Source organism: Hemitrygon akajei, chromosome 7 (genome assembly GCF_048418815.1).
Source record: "Hemitrygon akajei chromosome 7, sHemAka1.3, whole genome shotgun sequence".
Classification (NCBI taxonomy): Eukaryota; Metazoa; Chordata; class Chondrichthyes; order Myliobatiformes; family Dasyatidae; genus Hemitrygon; species Hemitrygon akajei.
In genome coordinates, this window is record NC_133130.1 from 125,330,466 (window position 1) to 125,350,268 (window position 19,803).

At 41.6% G+C, this 19,803-nt stretch overlaps 1 protein-coding gene across 14 annotated transcripts in view; it reads right to left on the reverse strand.

Annotated features, from left to right (window-relative positions):
- Positions 1-19,803, reverse strand: part of arvcfb (ARVCF delta catenin family member b) — a 538,706-nt gene that overhangs the window by 127,010 nt on the left and 391,893 nt on the right. For all 14 annotated transcript variants that reach the window (XR_012099693.1, XM_073051890.1, XM_073051882.1 and 11 more), the window contains one exon: positions 13,501-13,684. Coding sequence is in view for 13 of the 14 variants with exons in the window: in XM_073051890.1 (XP_072907991.1) it covers positions 13,501-13,684 (184 nt within the window). In the remaining variant the exon portion in view is untranslated. The remainder of the gene's footprint in view (positions 1-13,500; positions 13,685-19,803) is intronic.

Genomic DNA, 19,803 nt, shown 5'->3' on the forward strand with positions numbered 1-19,803 from the left:
GGGAAAGCAGTGGATGTTGTCTACATGGACCTCAGTAAGGCCTTTGACAAGGTCCCGCATGGGAGGTTAGTTAAGAAGATTCAGTCGCTAGGTATACATGGTGAGCCCCTCCCCGATCAGGGTCATGTGAAGCTACGGAGCAGCTGGTGCAGATCACAACTCCTGGCTATGTGACCACTGACACCAGGCAATCTCTGAAGAGTACTGATAATAGCTGGGGTCATCCGTCTTGTAAGGACACTGCCCAGAAGGTAACGGCAAATCACTTCTGTTGAAGAATTTGCCATGAACAACCACGGTCCTGAGGCCATGATGGCCCACGGCACCTAACGATGATGATGAAATTAAATAACTGACCTCTAAAGACAGCAAAGAAGCTTTTTAAAAATTAAATACCACTTATCATGATAAAAATCCCAGGCATATTTTGGACTCTCTAAAAAAAATGCCGAGGCTTTGATGTTTTTAGATTGCTGGCCATAGCCTTCTCTTTCATCTAAAACATATAAAACCACAATATAAACAGAATTCCTACACAGTTCTGCTTAAACTAAGCTGAAAGCAAGTCAGGTGCAAATCATTAGAGTCTGACATCTTCACTAAACGTCAAGACAAGTGAGGAAAGCAGTAATATTTTAGATGGATAGATGACCACAAAGACTAATTGTACAAATCCAAACATCCAGAATTCAGCAACCACATTGCACAATTTTCCCTTCAACAAAGGGTATGGAGAAATAATTTCAAAAACCTTACAACATTCTTTTATTCTTCTGTATCACACAACACTTAGAGGATGCAATCACAATGTTCAGATAATTCAGTTTTACAATATGACCCAACAAGAGATATTGGGGGAGTTTTGTATGTGTGATAGAGCACCATTCCTACAACCATTAGGATATCAATGAAAAGGGAACAGCAATTTTAAACCTTCATCTTAATCCATCAAACATAAAATTCAATATATTAAAGAATATTTTGAAATTTGTATTGAATTCTCCAACAGGACCACAACTTTGTTGTGGCTTGGAGGCCAGTGTGCCTCAATGACTCGGAGAGCTACGTTAGCTGGAGTCAGGGCTTTATGCTTTGATTCTTAGTTGGGTCACCCATGCCAAACAGGTCAAAGGGTAAAGGCCAGACTAAGAGTTGTCCAACGGTTCTGACTGGTAAAAAAAAATTGTTATGGAAACAGCAATGAAGAATCCTTCTACATCTGAGTATGATGGCATTCCTAAGTGCTCACCCAAGACTTGCATGAGTGACAGTACTGAAAATTGAGAGAAAGCTACTGATACGATGAAGGAACATGCCAGAAATGGAGGATCTTCATTGCTGCCCTAAATACTGGCAATGCAACAGCAGTAAGTATACAGTCGGCCCTCCTTATCCGCAGGTTCAGCATGCGGTGATTCCACCAACCACGGATCGGGAAAACCTGGAAGTTCTCTCTCCAGCACTCGTTATTTGAGCATGTACAGACTATTTTTTCTTGTCATTATTCCCTAAACAATACAGTATAACAAATATTTACATAGCATTTACATTGTATTAGGTATTATAAGTAATCTAGAGATGATTTAAAAGTACAGGCAGTCCCCGGGTTATGAATGAGTTCCGTTCCTGAGTCCGTCTTTAAGTCGGATTTGAAGTCGGAACAGGTACATCCGGTATTATTTAGTGTCAGTTAGTCAAACGTTTGTCTTAGTATATAGTATATATTTTACCTTTCTATGCATATAAAACAGTGAAGAAATAATTAAACCACTGTGTTGCTTAGTAATAATTGTAGCTTTCATCGGGGCAGGGCCTTTCACATTCTCCATTAAAATTGTTCCAATTGTTGACCGACTGTAGCCTAACGCTTTTCAAATGAGCAATGGTGTTTCACCTCTTTCCGATCGCTTTATTATTTCCACTTTATTTTCAATCGTGATCGTGATTATTTTCGTGAACAGAAACACTGCAGATCCAGAGCTGTGCCTGCTCCTAAAGTCCACCGCACTGGTCAGGCTAAATAAGGGACATAAGCATCCATGTTTATTGGTACCTGCGGGGGGTCCCGGAACCAATCCCTTGCAGATAAGGAGGACCGACTGTATATTGAATAAGTAATGCCGTTTCTTTCACCAGTTTCCATGTATGCTTGAATGATAATTAAACTTGAATTTGAATTTATTTGAATAAAATCATAGCCAGATAACAACAAAGGGAATTTTATCTCTTATCAGTAGTGTGGTGTCTGAAATAAGTAGCCACAGGAATCAACATTTTCTTAAGTGTACTTCAGATCTAACATGCATTCAGGCTGTTCAAAATCAAAGCGAAATTAAGAGTGGATCTGCGGGTCTATTCTTATTTTTAGTAGCAGGTACTTGGCTGCTTGGGGCAAAGTGACAGAGTTGCACCAAATTAGGAAATAGTTCAAAACTGTCCACATTGTCATAGAAAAGAACAGGACAGAACCAGGCCCTTCAGCTCATCTAGTCCATGCCAAACCATTTAATTTGTCTGCTCCCACTGACCTGCACCAGAACCATAGCCTTCTATCCACTTACCATCCACATACCTATCCAAACTTCTTAAGCACCGAAATTCAGTTTGCATGTATCAATTGCACTGGCAACTTATTCCACACTCTTGTGACCTTCTGAGTAAAGTTTTCCCTCATGTTCACCTTAAACTTTTTACCTTTCACCCATAATCCATGTCCTCTAGTTGTAGTCCCATCCAACCTCAGCTGAAAAAGCCTGCATGCATTTATCCTATTGATACTCCTCATAATTTTGTATACTTCTATCGTATTTCCCCTCAGTCTTCTATGTTCCAAGGAATAAAGTTTCCTTATAACTCAGGTCCTCCAGACCCAGCAACATCCTTGTAAATTTTCTCTGTACTTTTTCAACCTTATTTACAACTTTCCTGTAGGCAGGTGACCAAAACTGCACTAAAACCTCTGCGAGATTTGCACTAGCTTTAAGCTCTGTTCAAGTGTGTTCCTTTTCATTTCATTCACAGGATGTGGTTGTTAATGGTAAAGTCATGTATAATTAGGCATTAAGTTTGTTGTGAGTCTTGCCTTAAAAGTGTTGCTGTGCACATGGTGAAGGCTCTCTTCATCCCCAAGTTAAATGAGTAACAAATTTGCCAATGAAAAGTTACAGCAAGAGATAAAACTGAAATATACTCATTCTGTCCTTCCAGCTAATGAGAAATATTGTTCAAACAGTTTCAAACACAACCAAATTATTAAAGCTAGTCAAGAGCTTCACAACAGAAAGACATTCTTAATAGCAATTTATTCAAAATACTTCAAGGTTTAATATACTTTTTGTCTCAAAACTTAAATTTTTACCCATCTCCCTTTCCTTTCTGAATCCTTCATTCAACAGTCCCATTTCATTACCTAAAAGAAAGGGACTCCTTTGCCAATACAATCCAAAGGGTGAATCAGAATTTAAAAACTCATTTGTCATCATGCTCTTTGCAAAATATTTTCTGTACAACTACCACACCTGAAGTCATATCCCATGTACCTTATTAACATCTAACCAACAGTAAGTTGTATTTTCAGATCTGTCCTGTGGGTTGTCACAACAGTGGTGGAAGATGACCAATAAACATTAATCGAGAGTTTATTTTATTAACATCTGTTGATTTGAACTTATTTGACTTTAAAATGTCAGCATTGCCTGCAATGTTCAGTCTTAATTCAGGCTCAAGTGGCTCAGAATAAACCATGCGAAATATGTGCTAGGGCAAAGACACCGATGTCATTCAAGGAAGAGCTGTACCTGTTAGAAACTGAGTAAAAAGCTTGAGGATGTGGTTATGACTTACAGGAATGGGCGATCTGAATATTGTCTATTTACCAGAGCTAATGAGCAATATTTTATGAACATCTGTTGTGGATTTAACAGAGTATTATACTAGGGCAAAAATAATTTAAACAGCTGGGCCTGAAGAAAGAAATCTCCTGAAAACATTGGTGAGCTTTGTTTATACCACAAGAGCATAACAAAAAGGAGCAGATTTAGGCCATTTGGCTTTATCAAGCCTGCACCACCATTTCATCATGGCTGATCCATCTTCCCTCTCAGCCTTCTCCTCATAACCCTTCAAGCCCTGACGAATCAAGAATCCATCAACCTCTGCCTTAAAAATACACAATGACTTGGCCTCCACAGTTGCCTATGCCAACAAATTGCACAGATTCACCATTCTCCGGCTGAATAAATTTCTCATCTCCATTCTAAAGGGCACCCCTCTATTCTTCTGGTCCACCACCATAGAAATCAACCTACTCTACAAAGGCCTTTCAACATTCAATAGGTTTCAATGAGATTACCCCTCATTCTTCTGAATTCCAGTGAACAGAAGCTCTTCATATGACAAGCCTTTCAATCCTGGAATTATTTTTGTGAACTTCCTTTGAACCCTCTCCAACCAGCACATCCTTTCTTAGCTAGAGGACCCAAAAATGCTCACAATACTCCAAATGAGGCTTCACCCGTATTTTACATAGCATCAACATTACATCCTTTCTTTTATATTCCAATCCTCTCGAAATGAATGCTAACATTGCATTTGCCTTCCTCATTACTGACTCAACCTGCAAATTAACCTTCAGGGAATCCTGCACAAGGACTCCCGAGTTCTTTTGTTTATATAGAGGGAAATTAAGCCACTTTACAGAATCTTATGTTTGCATCCATGGCTTAAGATTAAAGAGAGATCCAAATAATTTTAGGAAAAAAAATTCAAGAAAGAATGACAATAGGCTATGTCAGTTATGATCATGGAGTGATACAGGTGTCCATGCGTATAACATTGTGCTTCTAATAAAAGGAATTGGATTATGCAGGATTAAAACTAAAAATTATACATAGAGCTCACTATCCAATGGACTAATGGCTGCATCATAGCCTGGTACAGAAACACCAGTGCCTTTGAATGGATAATCCAACAAAAGTCAGTGGATTTAGCCCAGTACATCACGGGTAAAGCCCTCCCTACCACTGAGCACATCTACATGAAACAATGTCACAGGAAAGCAGCATCCTCCGTCAGGGACCCCCACCACACAGGACATGCTCTTATCTCACTGCTGCCATAAGGTAGAAGGTACAGGAGCCTCAGGACTCACACCACAAATTTCACATATTTACTGCCCGTTACACTTGCTGGTGTTTAGGGCAGCAACAAAACTTCTCCACCTATCTGTTCTTGGCCATTCAGATGTAGAAGGATTCTTCACTGCTGTTTTCTAACTTTTTTTTTTAAACCATTCAAAGTTGTTAGCCCCAAACCTGGAGGACTGGTCTGACCTCTACCCTTTGACCTGTTCGGCATGGCTGACCCTACCAAAGCAGAAAGCCCTGACTCCAGCCAGCATAGCTCACCAGGTCATTGAGGCACACAGGTCTCTAAACCATCACAAGATTGTGGTCTTCTTGGAGGACAACCAGGTTCAAGAACAGTTATTACCCCTCAACCATCAGGCTCTTGAATAGTTGGGGACAACTGCATTCCCTTGAAATGTTCTTACAACCAATGATCTCACTTTATCTCATTATTTACAGCTATTTATTTATATTTTCAATTGCACAGTTTGTTGTCTTCTGCACGCGAGTTGATCTTTCATTGATCCTGTTATACTGTAGTTAGATTTTATAGATTTGCTGAGTATGCCCGCAGGAAAATGAATCTCAGGGTTGTTTGTATATGGTGACACACATACACTTTGATAGTAAAATTTAATTTGAACATTGAAATTTAATGGCAATCTACTTCAGGAAACAATCAATCAAAGGTGATAGGGCAGCAAGGACTGCAGATGCATCAATATTCCTGCATCTGCGTTATTTGGCTTAACCACCTACATGGTCAGAACTCTACATTCATACCATTCTCAGCACGGATTTCCCGAATCCCTTATTCATGACTATCCTGCACTTATGGATGGAAATTTTGATCATCCTTATGTACACCAACAAAGCTCAGAATTTAAGTCTTACATATCACCAATTAGACAGTTTTCTATAGAGACACAGTAAACCAAATACACAGGGTTAATTTTTAAAAAAATAAAAGAACTATTAAAATGCACATAGAATCTAAAGCAGGAGTTCCCAATCTTTTGTATGTCATGGACCCCTCCAAGAGGACCACAACCTTTCATTGTGTTTGGAGGCACGTGTACCTCAATGACCCAGAGAGCTATGCTGGCTAGAGTTAGGGCTCTTGGGAGGGTCACCCATGCCAAACAGGTCAAAGAGTAGAGGCCAGACTAAGAGTGGTTCATGGGTTCAGCTCAGGGCTAATGACTCTGACTGATTGGAAACAGCAATGAAGAATCCTTCTACATCTGAGTGTGACAGTATTCCTGAGTCTCCACCCGGGACTTGAGTGACTGACAGTAGTGAAAACTGAGAGGAAGCTTCTGACATGATGAGGGAAGTTCTGAGCACTGCCAGACATGGAGGACCCTCATTGCTACCCTAATCACCAGGGTGTAACTGCAGTAAATTAAAGAATTAAATTAATGTGATCTGACGGCCATTGTAGAGACAGATTACAGGGAATATAAAGGAGAATATGCAATCAGGAATATTGAAAATTGAGGAAGAACAGAAGGAACAGTGAACATAACAACTTGCTGGAGAAGCTTCTCAAGCCAAGCAGCATCTGTGATGGGAGATGGAGTGGGGTTTGCAGTGACATCTCAACCAATAAGAAATGAGAAGTACAGCTAAGCAGACAATTTAGTTGTAGAATCCATTGAGATGGAGATAGACAATAGCAAGGGAACGGAAAGCAGTTCTGCGGGAGTACCCAAAATAGTAGCCACTGTGTCGGAAAGAGTAGATACCAAAAAATAATGGACTACGTATTAACCATGGATATCTCTAATCTTCATGCAGTTTGTGCCAATCAAATTTAAAATGGTAGACACAAGAATGAATTCATAGAAACTATCCAGAATAGTTTCTCAGAACAATACCTCAGAAAGCAGTAAGGGATCGTGCTATTTTGGAGCTGCATTTATAAACAAGTTTAATAAATTATCTGAGAGTAAAAGATCCCCTAGGAAGTAATAATCACAGCCTGAAGGATACTTTCCCCCCATTCAGCTGACATGAGAAACTTGGGTCTAAAATAATTGTATTAAGTGAAAGGACTAAGGACAGATTGCTGAACCGGACTGGCCAAATAAATCAGCTGCAAAGACAATATAAAACCAGTGGGGAGATGTTTAATGGGACAATTCATAACTCCCACAAAACAAGATCACACCAAGGAGGAAAAATTCAAAAGGTGTGGGAGGGCAGCTGTAGGTTTTTGCAAGGAATGAACCAACCATAGCTAACCAAGGAAGTTAAAGTAGAAAGCTCACAAGATGGCAAAATAAATTGAGTAGTTTAACTCCCTGATAAGTTTAGAAACCAAAAGAGTAGAAAAAAAGTCAGAATATAAACTGAAGAAAACTGGCAAGAAATATTATATTTTAAAAACTTCAATAAAGAACCGAAAATGAGCGGACATCTCAGAAAATAAGGTTGGGGAAATGGTTTTGAGTTAAATATAGTTGCAATGAAAAATTTGTGAACTCTGCGCAATTACCTGATTTTCTGCATTAACTACTCATAAAATGTGCTCTGATCTTCATTTAAGTCACAATAATAGACAAAAACAACATGCCTAAACCAATAACATTGGTGTCCTGGCTGATGGTGGGGTGAGAGAGCTGTGTGGCCTTGGTAGTAGCCAGGACAAGTTCTCAAGCCACAGTGTCACTTGTTTGCAGCTGCCCAAGTCAGAATCGATACGTTCCACCGGAGTGCCAGAGGCAGTGTAGTGTGGATGCACATGCTGGAATCAGTGCTGCCCTCCAGTGTTTGCTCAGCAGAAGACAAGATGAATGTTGTTTGACTGCAGACTGTTGCAACATTCATGGACTCGGGGACTTGGACTATACTTTTTGTGTGACTGCATTTTACTGCTGTCTTATATGCGATATGTGAATGTTGTGCTGCGTGTGAATATTGGTCGTGTTTTGCACCCTGGCCCTGGAGGAACACCGTTTCGTTTGGCTGTATTCATGTATGGTTGAATGATAATTAAACTTGAACAGCACTGGAGATAAAATGTGAGCATGGACAGAGAATTGAGTAGGAAGCACTGATCAGCGACACAAAGATTATTTTCAGGTAAACCTGCTACTCGTGTGGTGCCACAGGTATCAGTGCTGGGATGGGACCACAACATCTTACAATAGATATTAATGAGTTAGGAGTGTAACCAAATTTGTAGATGATACCTAACTGGTATAGCAAATCAAGCTATGCTGAGGATACAAAGATATTGAAAAGCTAAGTAATTAGGCAAAATGTGGCTAAATATTGTGTAATGTGGCAAGTTATGAAACATGAAATAAAGACAAACTACAGAAAACTAGAACACAAAAAGAATTTGTGGTGGGGGTCCTCTCATAAAATAGAGTAAGCAAGCAATTTAGTTACAACAAGGAATCAGGAAGGCAAAAGCAACGTGGCTTTTATTACAAGGGAATTGGACATAAAAGTAAGAATGTCTTACTCTGCGTAGGACACAAGTGATGCCACATCTAACGCACAGTGTGCAGTTTTCAAAGATTCAAAGCACATTTATTATCAAAAGTATGTATGCAACCCTGAGATTCATCTTTCCACAGACAGCCATGAAGCAAAGAACACTATGGAACCTGTTCAAAGAAAATCACCCCATCCCCCTCCATGTTAAAAAAAAGAGCAAAAAAACCAGAAAATAAAAAACACAAAATCGATAAGAGTCCAGGCACGGTCAGTTCATTTCAATCAGCTCTGTGCTGTTCAGTATCTGCAGGCTGCCCTGATCAAAATCACCCAACACAGCAACGGTAAAAAAAGGAGAACAAGAAACTGGAAATACATCATAATGTGAACTGCAGAGTTCGATTCACAAACAGCATTGAACAAACCTTCCCAAAGACCCAGGACTCAGCACAATCCTCTGGTCGCACTGAGCGAGAGGGAGTGAGACCAGTCCAGTGCAGCCACCTTCCTCTGGGAGCAGTGCGTGAGAGGGAGTGAGACCAGTCCAGTGCAGCCACCTTCCTCTGGGAGCAGTGCGTGAGAGGGAGTGAGACCAGTCCAGTGCAGCCACCTTCCTCTGGTCGCACTGAGCGAGAGGGAGTGAGACCAGTCCAGTGCAGCCACCTTCCTCTGGGAGCAGTGCGTGAGAGGGAGTGAGACCAGTCCAGTGCAGCCACCTTCCTCTGGTCGCACTGAGTGAGAGGGAGTGAGACCAGTCCAGTGCAGCCACCTTCCTCTGGGAGCAGTGCGTGAGAGGGAGTGAGACCAGTCCACCTTCCTCTGGGAGCAGTGCGTGATAGCAAGAGAGAGTGCATCACATGCAGACACCCTTCTCTGGCAGCAGTGAGCAAGTGGCTGGTAGACAACACTAAACACCCACTCGCCTTCCTCTCACAGTTTCACTGAATGACAGGCATCTTTATTGAGCCAAGGAGCTGGTTAAGAGTAAATCTGGGAGGACATTTCCTCTCATGGGTGTATTTTAGACCAAATGGCAGTTGCAGAACAAGGATGGGCTGAGACAAGGAAGAATATCTCTTCTGAAATAGCCCAGAGTCTTAGGAATTCTTTGCTCTAGAAAACTTGGGAGATTGAATACTTCAACATAAATTTAAAATGAGACAGATTTTTAAATCAGAAAGAGGTAAGTGGACTTCAGGCAAACTGGATTACCTTGAATAAAGGACCAGGCTCAAGAAGCCAAAGAGTCTACTCATCTCCATTTCCCATTTATCTGTTTCAGAGTTACAGTCTCTTTCGTATACCTCGCCCCACCTCCACACTACTATATTGTGATAATACTAGCCAGAAAAGCATCTGCAAGAGCTTCTCTTCTCATGTCTATACATAACTTCAGGACTCATGTATTTGACCTTTCATGATCATTTATTTCATTCTACTGTTAATCACTGAAGGTACGAGTCAAGTAATAAACATTCACTTTCGCATGGCTGCTGTCAGTGTCCAGCAGGTTGTTGTCAGACTTCCTGTCCAACAACCAGCTTGGGCAGCATGGTGGTGTAGAGGTTAGCACTACACTTTACAGTAAGGTGACCTGGATTCAACTCCCGTGGTTTCCTTCGGGTTCTCCGATTTCCTCCCACAGTCCAAAGACGTACCGGTTGTAAGGATAAATGCTCATTGGAAATGGTCCTGTGAAAAGGCTAGTATTAAACTGGGGGATTGCTGGGTGGCCGGATGGGCCTATTCCGTGCAGTACAGGCAGTCCCCAGGTTACGTACGAGTTCCGTTCCTGAGTCCGTCTTTAAGTCGGATTTGTACGTAAGTCGGAACAAGTACATCCGGTATTATTTAGAGTCAGTTAGTCAAACGTTTGTCTTAGTACATAGTATATATTTTACCTTTCCATGCATATGAAACACTTAAGAAACATATGTATTCCAATAACGAAACCACTGCGTTGCTTAGTAATAACTGTAGCTTTCATTGGGGCTTTCACATGCTCCATTATTCTCACTTGATCCATTATCCTTTAAAATTGTTCCAATCATTGACCGACTAAAACCTAACGCTTTTCCAATGACTGATGGCATTTCACCTCTTTCCAAACGCTTTATTATTTCCACTTTATTTTCAATCGCGATAGCTTCCCGTCAATGGAACAGAAACACTGTGGGTGGCGGGTCCCGAGCTCCGCTGGGTCCTAAGGACCACTGCACTGAAATCCCCGGGTTCTAAACTCCGCTGCACTGAGACAGGTTAAATGGGACAAGTGGGGGCTGTGCTGGGTTTGGGTATTTGATCCTCCACAATATTCCGCGTGGGAATTTAAACTGGAGGTGGCAGTGTTATTTTTAAACGAGGTCAAGTTGCAAGCTCGACATCAACCCGACATGGGAGCAGTCTGTCACTGGATTGAACTCGGAAACCTCCGTTTCCAAGCCCGGCGCTGATCTCACTGTGCCACCAGCCGACTGGAATGGGGGGGGGGGGGGGGAGAGGGTGGTGTCAGGGTGAATCTTGCTAAGAAAAAGTTAAGCCAAATACAAACTTACACACTCAACACAGTGTCAATGGCAATGACTTAAAATGGCAGATGGTGTCGCGATCCAACAAAATGGTGGACGGCGGTCTCCTTCCTCAGTTCGAGTTGTCTGTAAGTCGGATGTTCATAACTCAGGGACTACCTGTATCTCAATTTAATTTAAAAAATGAACAGAAATTTCCTACACTGAAATGTGGGCAAGACCACACTGAAGACCTTCAATCTCAATCACAAGACTATTTACACAGTTGTAAAATCTACCAGTTGCGCTGGCACTATTCTGGAACTGATTGAAGCTGTTTGCAACACTGTCAGATTTGGGCCATAGATCAACACCATTTCTCTTTAACTTGACCCTTCCCCTTGACCCCCACCCTATCCCCATCATTTCTGCTACTTGTTTCTTCAACTGGGCAATTCCAATATCATGCAATTAAATTGCAGCCAGCAACCTCCCTATAAACTTGCACATCCAAAAGTCTACAGATCCCATCACAAAAGATATCATCATTCCAAATTTCCTCTGATTTGTTCAAAGATTTGCTCAAAGAGTTTTTGTTCAAAGATCAAAAACTTAACTTCTCAGCCTTAGTTTCAAATCCATCCGAGACTTATACCCAGAGTCAGGTTTAATATCACTGGCATATGTCGTGAAGTTTGTTGTTGTTGCGGCAGCAGTACATTGCTATACGTAATAATAGGGAAAAAAAGGAATTACAGTAAATACATATATTAAATAGTTAAATTAAATAAGTAGTACAAAGAAAGAAATAAAAAAGTAGTGTTCAAGGTTCAATGTCCATTCAGAAATCGCTTGACAGAGGGGAAGAAGCTGTTCTGAAATCATTGAGTGCATGACTTCAGGCTTCTGTACCTCCTCCCTGATGTTAGCAATCAGAACGAGGCATAACCTGGATGATGGGGATTCTAAATGATGGATGCCAACTTTTTGAGGCATCGCTCCTTGAAAGTTGAAAGCTCCTGGGTACCACAGAAGCTAGTGCCCATGATGGAACTGGCTAAGTTTACAACTCCCCCCCCCCCCCAATAGAAATCTGCAAGTCTTTCTGGTGACATACCAAATCACCTCAAACTCCGAATGAAATATAGCCATAGTCGCAAGACTTCTTTGTAGCTGCATCAATATGTTGGGTCCAAGTTAAATCCTCAGAGATAATGACACACAGATACCTGATCTCCAAATTTATATCCTCTGTTCCTATAGTCACAGAGATATTACCATTCCAAATAAGGTCTTTTGAGCATCGCCAAATTTAATTAACATCGTCCTATCTGCTAGACTCAACTTCAGAAACACATCCCTACAGCTCTTCTCTGTACCTTTTGATCCTCTTGGAGTCTTTGATGATGGAAACAGCCTCTTTGGCCCAATCCATCACAATGAACACAATGCCTTTCTGAAATAGCTCTATTGGCCCACATCTCTCAAAACCATTGAGGCCAGGTACACAGATAAGAATATGGGCCAGGTGCAGGCAACTGGGACTGGCTTGGATGGTATGGAACAATTGGAACAGTTCCTGCATAAACTCTAGGACAGGGGTTCACAACCTTTTGTCAATACAATGGACTCTGACCAATACCCTGACCAACCTGGCCCGAGGACCACAGGTTGGGAAGACCTGGTCTAGGACTTCAAGTGTCATGAAAAGTACCTTTAAAAGTTTTTTTTGGATAAAGTTAAGATACAAATACATTGTTCTATTATTATAAATATGGCATTACAAATCATCTTGGGAGAAAACAAAAATCTTTAAACTGGAATATCAGAAAATTATGTCAACATATTTTAAAAGATGGGGGGGAAATAGCAGCATTTTTAATGGTATTTATAGAGCCTTGAATTCTTTCTCCCACCGTGAAGGCAGACATAGTATAATGTGGGCAGCATGGTAGCATAGAGGTCAGCACAATGCTTCATAGTACCAGCAACCCCGAATTCAATTCCCGCTGCCGTCTGTAACGAGTTTGTACATTCTCCCTGCGACCGTGTGGAGTTCTGTTGAGTGCTCAGGTTTCCTCCCACAGTTCAAACATGTACTGGATGGAAGATTAATTGGTCCCGCGGTTGGGACAGCATTAAATTGGTGGGTTGTTGTGTGGTGCCACGCTGTATCACAATAAATAAAAATGTGCTCTCACATCACAAAATGTCTTTGTCATTCAGGATCTCAGTTTGATATCCAACTAAAAGATAGCAATTTAGCCAATACAGTGGCAGCTGAAGAATTAGCTCAAACCCTGCAATAGTGTAGGATATTAAGCAACAACCTTCTGTTTCCAAAGCTATAATGCTACCAACTGAGCCATGATGAATCAAAAAAACCCTAAGAAACACAAAAAACCCAGCAAATTCACCTCAGACATCCTGATGTGTTTTTGAAGACTGTTGTCCATTCAGCATCACGTGGCTTGGAATCCTCGTTGGGTTCATTCTCCCAGCCCGAATGTGGGATGATGACCTCGTTTGTGAGAGTCTGGAGGCCGTGATTAATAATCACAATTTTGAGGGGTTCATAAGATGACAGGTTCCACAGTGTACCTACAACAAGAATCAAAACACCTTGTCATAGCATGAAGACGATTGTGCATTGTGCATCTACGCAACAGCAAATGTATGCAAAGGAATCACAGAAGATAGAACAGTACAGCCCTTCACCTCACAATGATTTGTTGGCACAGCTAAAAAGTAAATCAATAACACCCCAACAAAAAAACCCTCCTACCTACACAACCTCCATATCCCTCTATCGTCCTCACATCCATGTGCCTATCTAAACATCTCTTAAAAGCCTCAGATGTATTTGCATCTACCACCATACCAGGCAGCACATTCCAGGCATTCATCACTCTAAAAAAACTTACTCCTCACATCCCCATGAACCTACCTCCCCTCATCTTCAATGCATCCCCTCTGGTATTAGGCATTTCCACCCTGGGAAACAGATACTCCATGTCAACACTATTTTGGCTCCATCATGTTATCAGCCTTCATAGTATCCAAAATATCTTTATGGAACAATGCATCAAAAAGGTGGTGTCCATCATTAAAGACCCCCCCCCCCCACAACCCAGGACATACCTTCTTCTCATTGTTACCATTTTGGAGGAGGTACAGAAGTCTAAAGCACACACTCAAGGATTCAAAAACAGCTTTTTCTTCTCTGCTATCTGATTTCTGTATGGACATTGAACCTATGATCACTACCTCACTATTGTTCCTATTTCTGTTTTTGAACTACTTATTTAACTATTTGATATACACATATATACGCAAGTGCAATTTTTAAAAAATATATTTTCATGTATTGCATTATACTACTGTTGCAAAGTTAACAAATTCCATGACATATGCCAGTGACATTAAATCTGGAGGGTAGGGAAAGGAAGAGGATGGCAACAGTGATAGGGGATTCTATAGTTAGTGGGCCAGACAGGCAATTCTGTGTGTGCAGGAAAGAAATGCGGATGGTAGTTTGCCTGCCAGGTGCCAGGGTCTGGGATGTTTCTGATCGCGTCCATGATATCTTAAAGTGGGAAGGTGAACAACCAGAGGTTGTGGTACATATTGTTACCAATGACAAGGTAGGAAAAGGGAGGAGGTTCTGAAAAATGACAACAGTGAGTTAGGAAGAAAGTTAAGAAGTAGGACCTCAAAGGTAGTAATCTCTGTTACGACGGGCCCCTGTGGATAAAATTAAAATGGCCTGGGAGCAGGATTTAAATATCTCCTTATCCGAGGAGAGCTGGACTCAGTTCTCAAATCGGTTAACTCAACCTCCCTTTGTGCTCGCCATTGCCTCTTACAGTTTAAGATTGTTCATAGAGCCCATATGTCTAAATCTAAACTATCTCGATTCTACCCTGGCATTAGTCCGCTCTGTGATAAATGCAAGAGGGGCGTGGCCTCTCTCATCCACATGTACTGGTTCTGTCCTAGCTTGGAGAAATTCTGGAAAGATGTCTTCACTACATTATCGGGTATTCTGAATCAGCACCTAGAACCTAACCCCTTAATTGCTCTGTTCGGTTTTTGGGGCGAGACAGATTTATGTCTGGGTCCGACCAAATGCCGAATACTATCCTTTGCCTCTCTCCTGGCGAGACGCTTGATCCTCCTTAGATGGAGAGATGTTGCCCCGCCCACTCATGCGCAATGGCTTAATGACATTATGGCCTGCTTGGACCTTGGAAAAATTCATTATTCAGTTCTTAATTCGGATCTAAAGTTCCATAAGGTCTGGGGACCTTTTATCGAGTACTTTCATAACCTCCCTCCTGATTAGGGTTTTTTTTTCTTTCTTTTTTTTCTTCTTTTCGGTCCCTTGCTTTCAGCTCCCTTTTTTTTTCTGGTAGTAGGCATTATTATCTTCTGTTGCTAAGTGTATTCACAGTCTGGGAGTTTGACTCTCCGGACTTATACTCTTTATACTGTGTGGTGTTTGGTCTGGAGTTGTTGTTGTTTTTTTTCTTGTGTTGTGGGGCTTGGGGAGGACACTAAGCTCACTTGTCTTTAATTTAGGTGCTTTTTTGTTAAATTCTCTTCCTTTGTAGCATATTGTTATTGTATGCTTAATCTTGCACTGTATTAATGCTCCTCATTGGGATTTGGGGTTTTTAATTTTGTAAAATGTTTTGAAAAACTAATTTAAAAATTTTTTTTAAAAAAAGGTAGTAATCTCGGGATCACTGCCTGTGTCACGTGATAGTGAGTATAGGAATAGAATGCGGTGGAGGATAAATGCGTGGCTGAGGGATTGGAGCAGGGGGCAGGGATTCAGATTTCTGGATCATTGGGACCTCTTCTGGGGCAGGTGTGACCTGTACAAAAAGGACGGGTTGCACTTGAATCTGAGGGGGACCAATATCTTGGCGAGGAGGTTTGCAAAAGCTCTTGGGGAGAGTTTCAACTAGAATTGCTGGGGGGGTGGGAATCAAACTGAAGTGACGGAAGAAAGGGAGGTTGGCTCACAAATAGAGAAAGCTTGGAGAGTGCGAAAGGGAGGATAGGCAGGTGATAGAGAAGGAATGCACTCAGACCAATGGTTTGAGATGGGTCTATTTTAATGTGAGGAGTGTTATGAATAAAGCAGATGAGCTTAGAGTGTGGATCAGCACTTGGAGCTATGATGTTGTGGCCATTACAAAGACTTGGATAGTGCATGGGCAGGAATGACTATTTCAAAGTGCCAAGCTTTAGAAAGGAGAGGGAGGGAGGCAAAAGAGGTGGGGCGTGAGACTGTGGATCAGAGATAGTGTCACGGCTGCAGAAAAGGAGGAAGGCATGGAGGGGTTGTCCACGGAGTCTCTGTGGGTGGAAGTTAGGAATAGGAAGGGGTCAATAACTCTACTGGATTTTTAAAATTTTTATAGACCACCCAAAAGTAACAGAGACATCGAGGAGCAGATAGGGAGACAGATTCTGGGAAGGAGTAATAATAACAGGGTTGTAATGGGTGGGAGATTTTAATTTCCCAAATATTGATTGGCATTTCCCTCGAATGAGGGGTTTAGATGGGGTGGAGTTTGTTAGGTTCAGGAAAGTTTCTTAACACAATATGTAGACAAGCCGACAAAGTGGAGAGGCTGTACTTGATCTGGTATTTGGAAATGCATCTGGTCAGTTATCAGGACTCTCAGTGGGAGAGCATTTTGGAGATGGTGATCACAATTCTATCTCCTTTACTATAGCATTTGAGAGGGAGAGGGAATGACAAGTTAGGGAAACATTTAATTTGAGTAAGGGGAAATATGAAGCTATCAGGCAGGAACTTGGAAGCATAAATTGGAAACAAATGTTCTCAGGGAAGAAATGTTCAGGGGATATTTGCGTGGGGTTCTGTGTAGGTACGTTCCAATGAGACAGGGAAAGGATAGTAGGGTTTGCTGTTTGCTGTTGTGTGCTGGGGCAGCAGGCTGAGGGTAGCAAACACCAACAGAATCAACAAATTCATTCGTAAGGCCAGTGATGTTGTGGGGGTGGAACTGGACTCTCTGACGGTGGTGGCTGAAAAGAAGATGCTGTCCAAGTTGCATGCCATCTTGGATGACGACTCCCATCCACCCCATAATGTACTGGTTAGGCACAGGAGTACATTCAGCCAGAGACTCATTCCACCGAGATGCAACACTGAGCGTCATAGGAAGTCATTCCTACCTGTGGCCATCAAACTTTACAACTCCTCCCTCGGAGTGTCAGACACCCTGAGCCAATAGGCTGGTCCTGGACTTATTTTTTCCACTTGGCATGATTAACTTATTATTTAATTACTTATGGTTTTATATTGCTATATTTCTTCACTATTCTTGGTGGTGCGGCTTTAACGAAACCCAATTTCCCTCAGGATCAATAAAGTATGTCTGTCTGTCTGTCTGGTTCAGGAATCTAGTCAAGAAGAAAAGAAAAGCTTATGAAAGATTCAAAAAACTAGGTAATGATGGAGATCTAGAAGACTATAAGGCTAACAGGAAGAAGCTTAAGAATGCATGAGAATGCAAGGGGCCACGAGAAGGCCTTGGCGGACAGGATTAAGGAAAACCCCAAGGCAATCTACAAGTATGTGAAGAGCAAGAGGACAAGACTTAAGAGGAGAGGACCAATCAAGTGTGACAGTGGAAAAGTGCGTATGGAACCGGAGGAGATGGCAGAGGTATTTAATGAATACTTTGTTTCAGTATTCACTACGGAAAAGGAACTTGGTGATTGTTGGATCTTGACTTGCAGCAGACTGAAAAGCTTGAGCATGTAGATATTAAGGAACAGGATGTGCTGGAGCTTTTGGAAAGCATCAAGTTGGATAAGTCACCAAGACCGGATAGGATGTACCCCAGGCTACTGTGGGAGGTGAGGGAGGAGATTGCTGAGCCTCTGGCAATGATCTCTGCATCATCAATGTGGACGGGAGTGGTTCCAGAGGATTGGAGGGTTGCGGATGTTGTTCCATAATTCAAGAAAAGGGAGCAGGGATAGCCCAGGAAATTATAGACCAGTGACTTACTTCAGTGGTTGGTAAGTTGATGGAGAAGATCCTGAGAGGCAGGATTTATGAACATTTGGAGAGGCATAATTTGATTAGGAATAGTCAGCATGGCTTTGTCAATGGCAGGTCGTGCCTTACAAGCCTGATTAAATATTTTGAGGATGTGACTAAACACATTGATGAGGGTAGAGCCGTAGATGTAGTATATATGGATTTCAGCAAGGCATTTGATAAGGTACCCCATGCAAGGCTTATTGAGAAAGTAGGAAGGCATGGGATCCAAGGAGACATTCCAAGGGAAGGCAGAGAGTGGTTTGTAGACAGGTCATATTCTGCATGGAGGCTGGTGACCTCAGGGATCTGTTCTGGGACCCCTACTCTTTGTGATTTTTATAAATGACCTGGATGAGGAAGTGGAGGGATTGGTTAGTAAATTTGCTGATGACACAAAGGTTGGAGATGTTGAGGATAGTGTGGAGAGCTGTCAGAGGTTACAGCGGGACATTGATAGGATGCAAAACTGGGTTGAGAAGTGGCAGATGGAGTTCAACCCAGATAAGTGTGAAGTGGTTCATTTTGGTAGGTCAAATATGATGGCAGAATGTAGCATTAATGGCAAGACTCTTGGCAGTGTGGAGGATCAGAGGGATCTTGGGGTCCAAGTCCATAGGACACTCAAAGCTGCTAGGCAGGTTGTTTCTGTGGTTAAGAAGGTGTACGGATTACTTGGAAATCTGATTTATATTTAACTATGGATTGTTGGAATAATGAAATACATAGTTGTATTCCACTTGAAAAAATTACATACAATCTAAGAAATGAATATGATATATTTTTGAAAATTTGGCTCCCATACCTACAAAAGATAGGATTAAATACATAGGTCCTTTGAAGATAATATTATAAAGTAATTGGGGAAAGTAAAAATAAATATTAAAATTATTTTGAACTCCATGGAGCATGTGTGGATCCTCCGATATCCAGGCAATCTTTCTCTTCTTTCTTTCTTTTCTCTCTTTAGATAAGGGTTAAGGGGGGGGGGGAGTTAAGGGGAGGGGGAGGGTTAGTATTATTTTCTTTTTCTTACTATTTTATCATACATTTATTCTTTGTAATTTTCTAAAAATTTAATTAATAAATAAAAAAAGGTGTACGGAGCATTGGCCTTCATCAATCGTGAGATTGAGTTTAGCTGAGAGGTAATGTTGTAGCTATATAGGACCCTGGTCAGACCTCACTTGGAGTACTGTGCTCAATTCTGGTCACCTCACTACAGGAAGGACATGGAAACTATATAAAAGGTGCAGAGGAGACTTACAAGGATGTTGCTTCGATTGGGGAGCATGTCTTATGAGAATAGGTTGAGTGAACTCAGCCTTTTCTCCTTGGAGCGATGGAGGATGAGAGGTGACCTGATAGAGGTGTATAAGATGATGAGAGGCATTGATAGTATGTGTGGATAGTCAGAGGCTTTTCCTCAGGGCTGAAATGGCTAGCATGAGAGAGCACAGTTTTAAGGTGCTTGGAAGTAGGTACTCAGGAGATGTCAGGGGTGGGTTGGTTGGTTATTTATTTATTTACGCACGCAGAGAGTGTTGAGTGCGTGGAATGGGCTGCCGGCAGCGGTGGTGGAGGCAGAAATAATAGGGTCTTTTAAGAGACTCCTGGATGGATACATGGA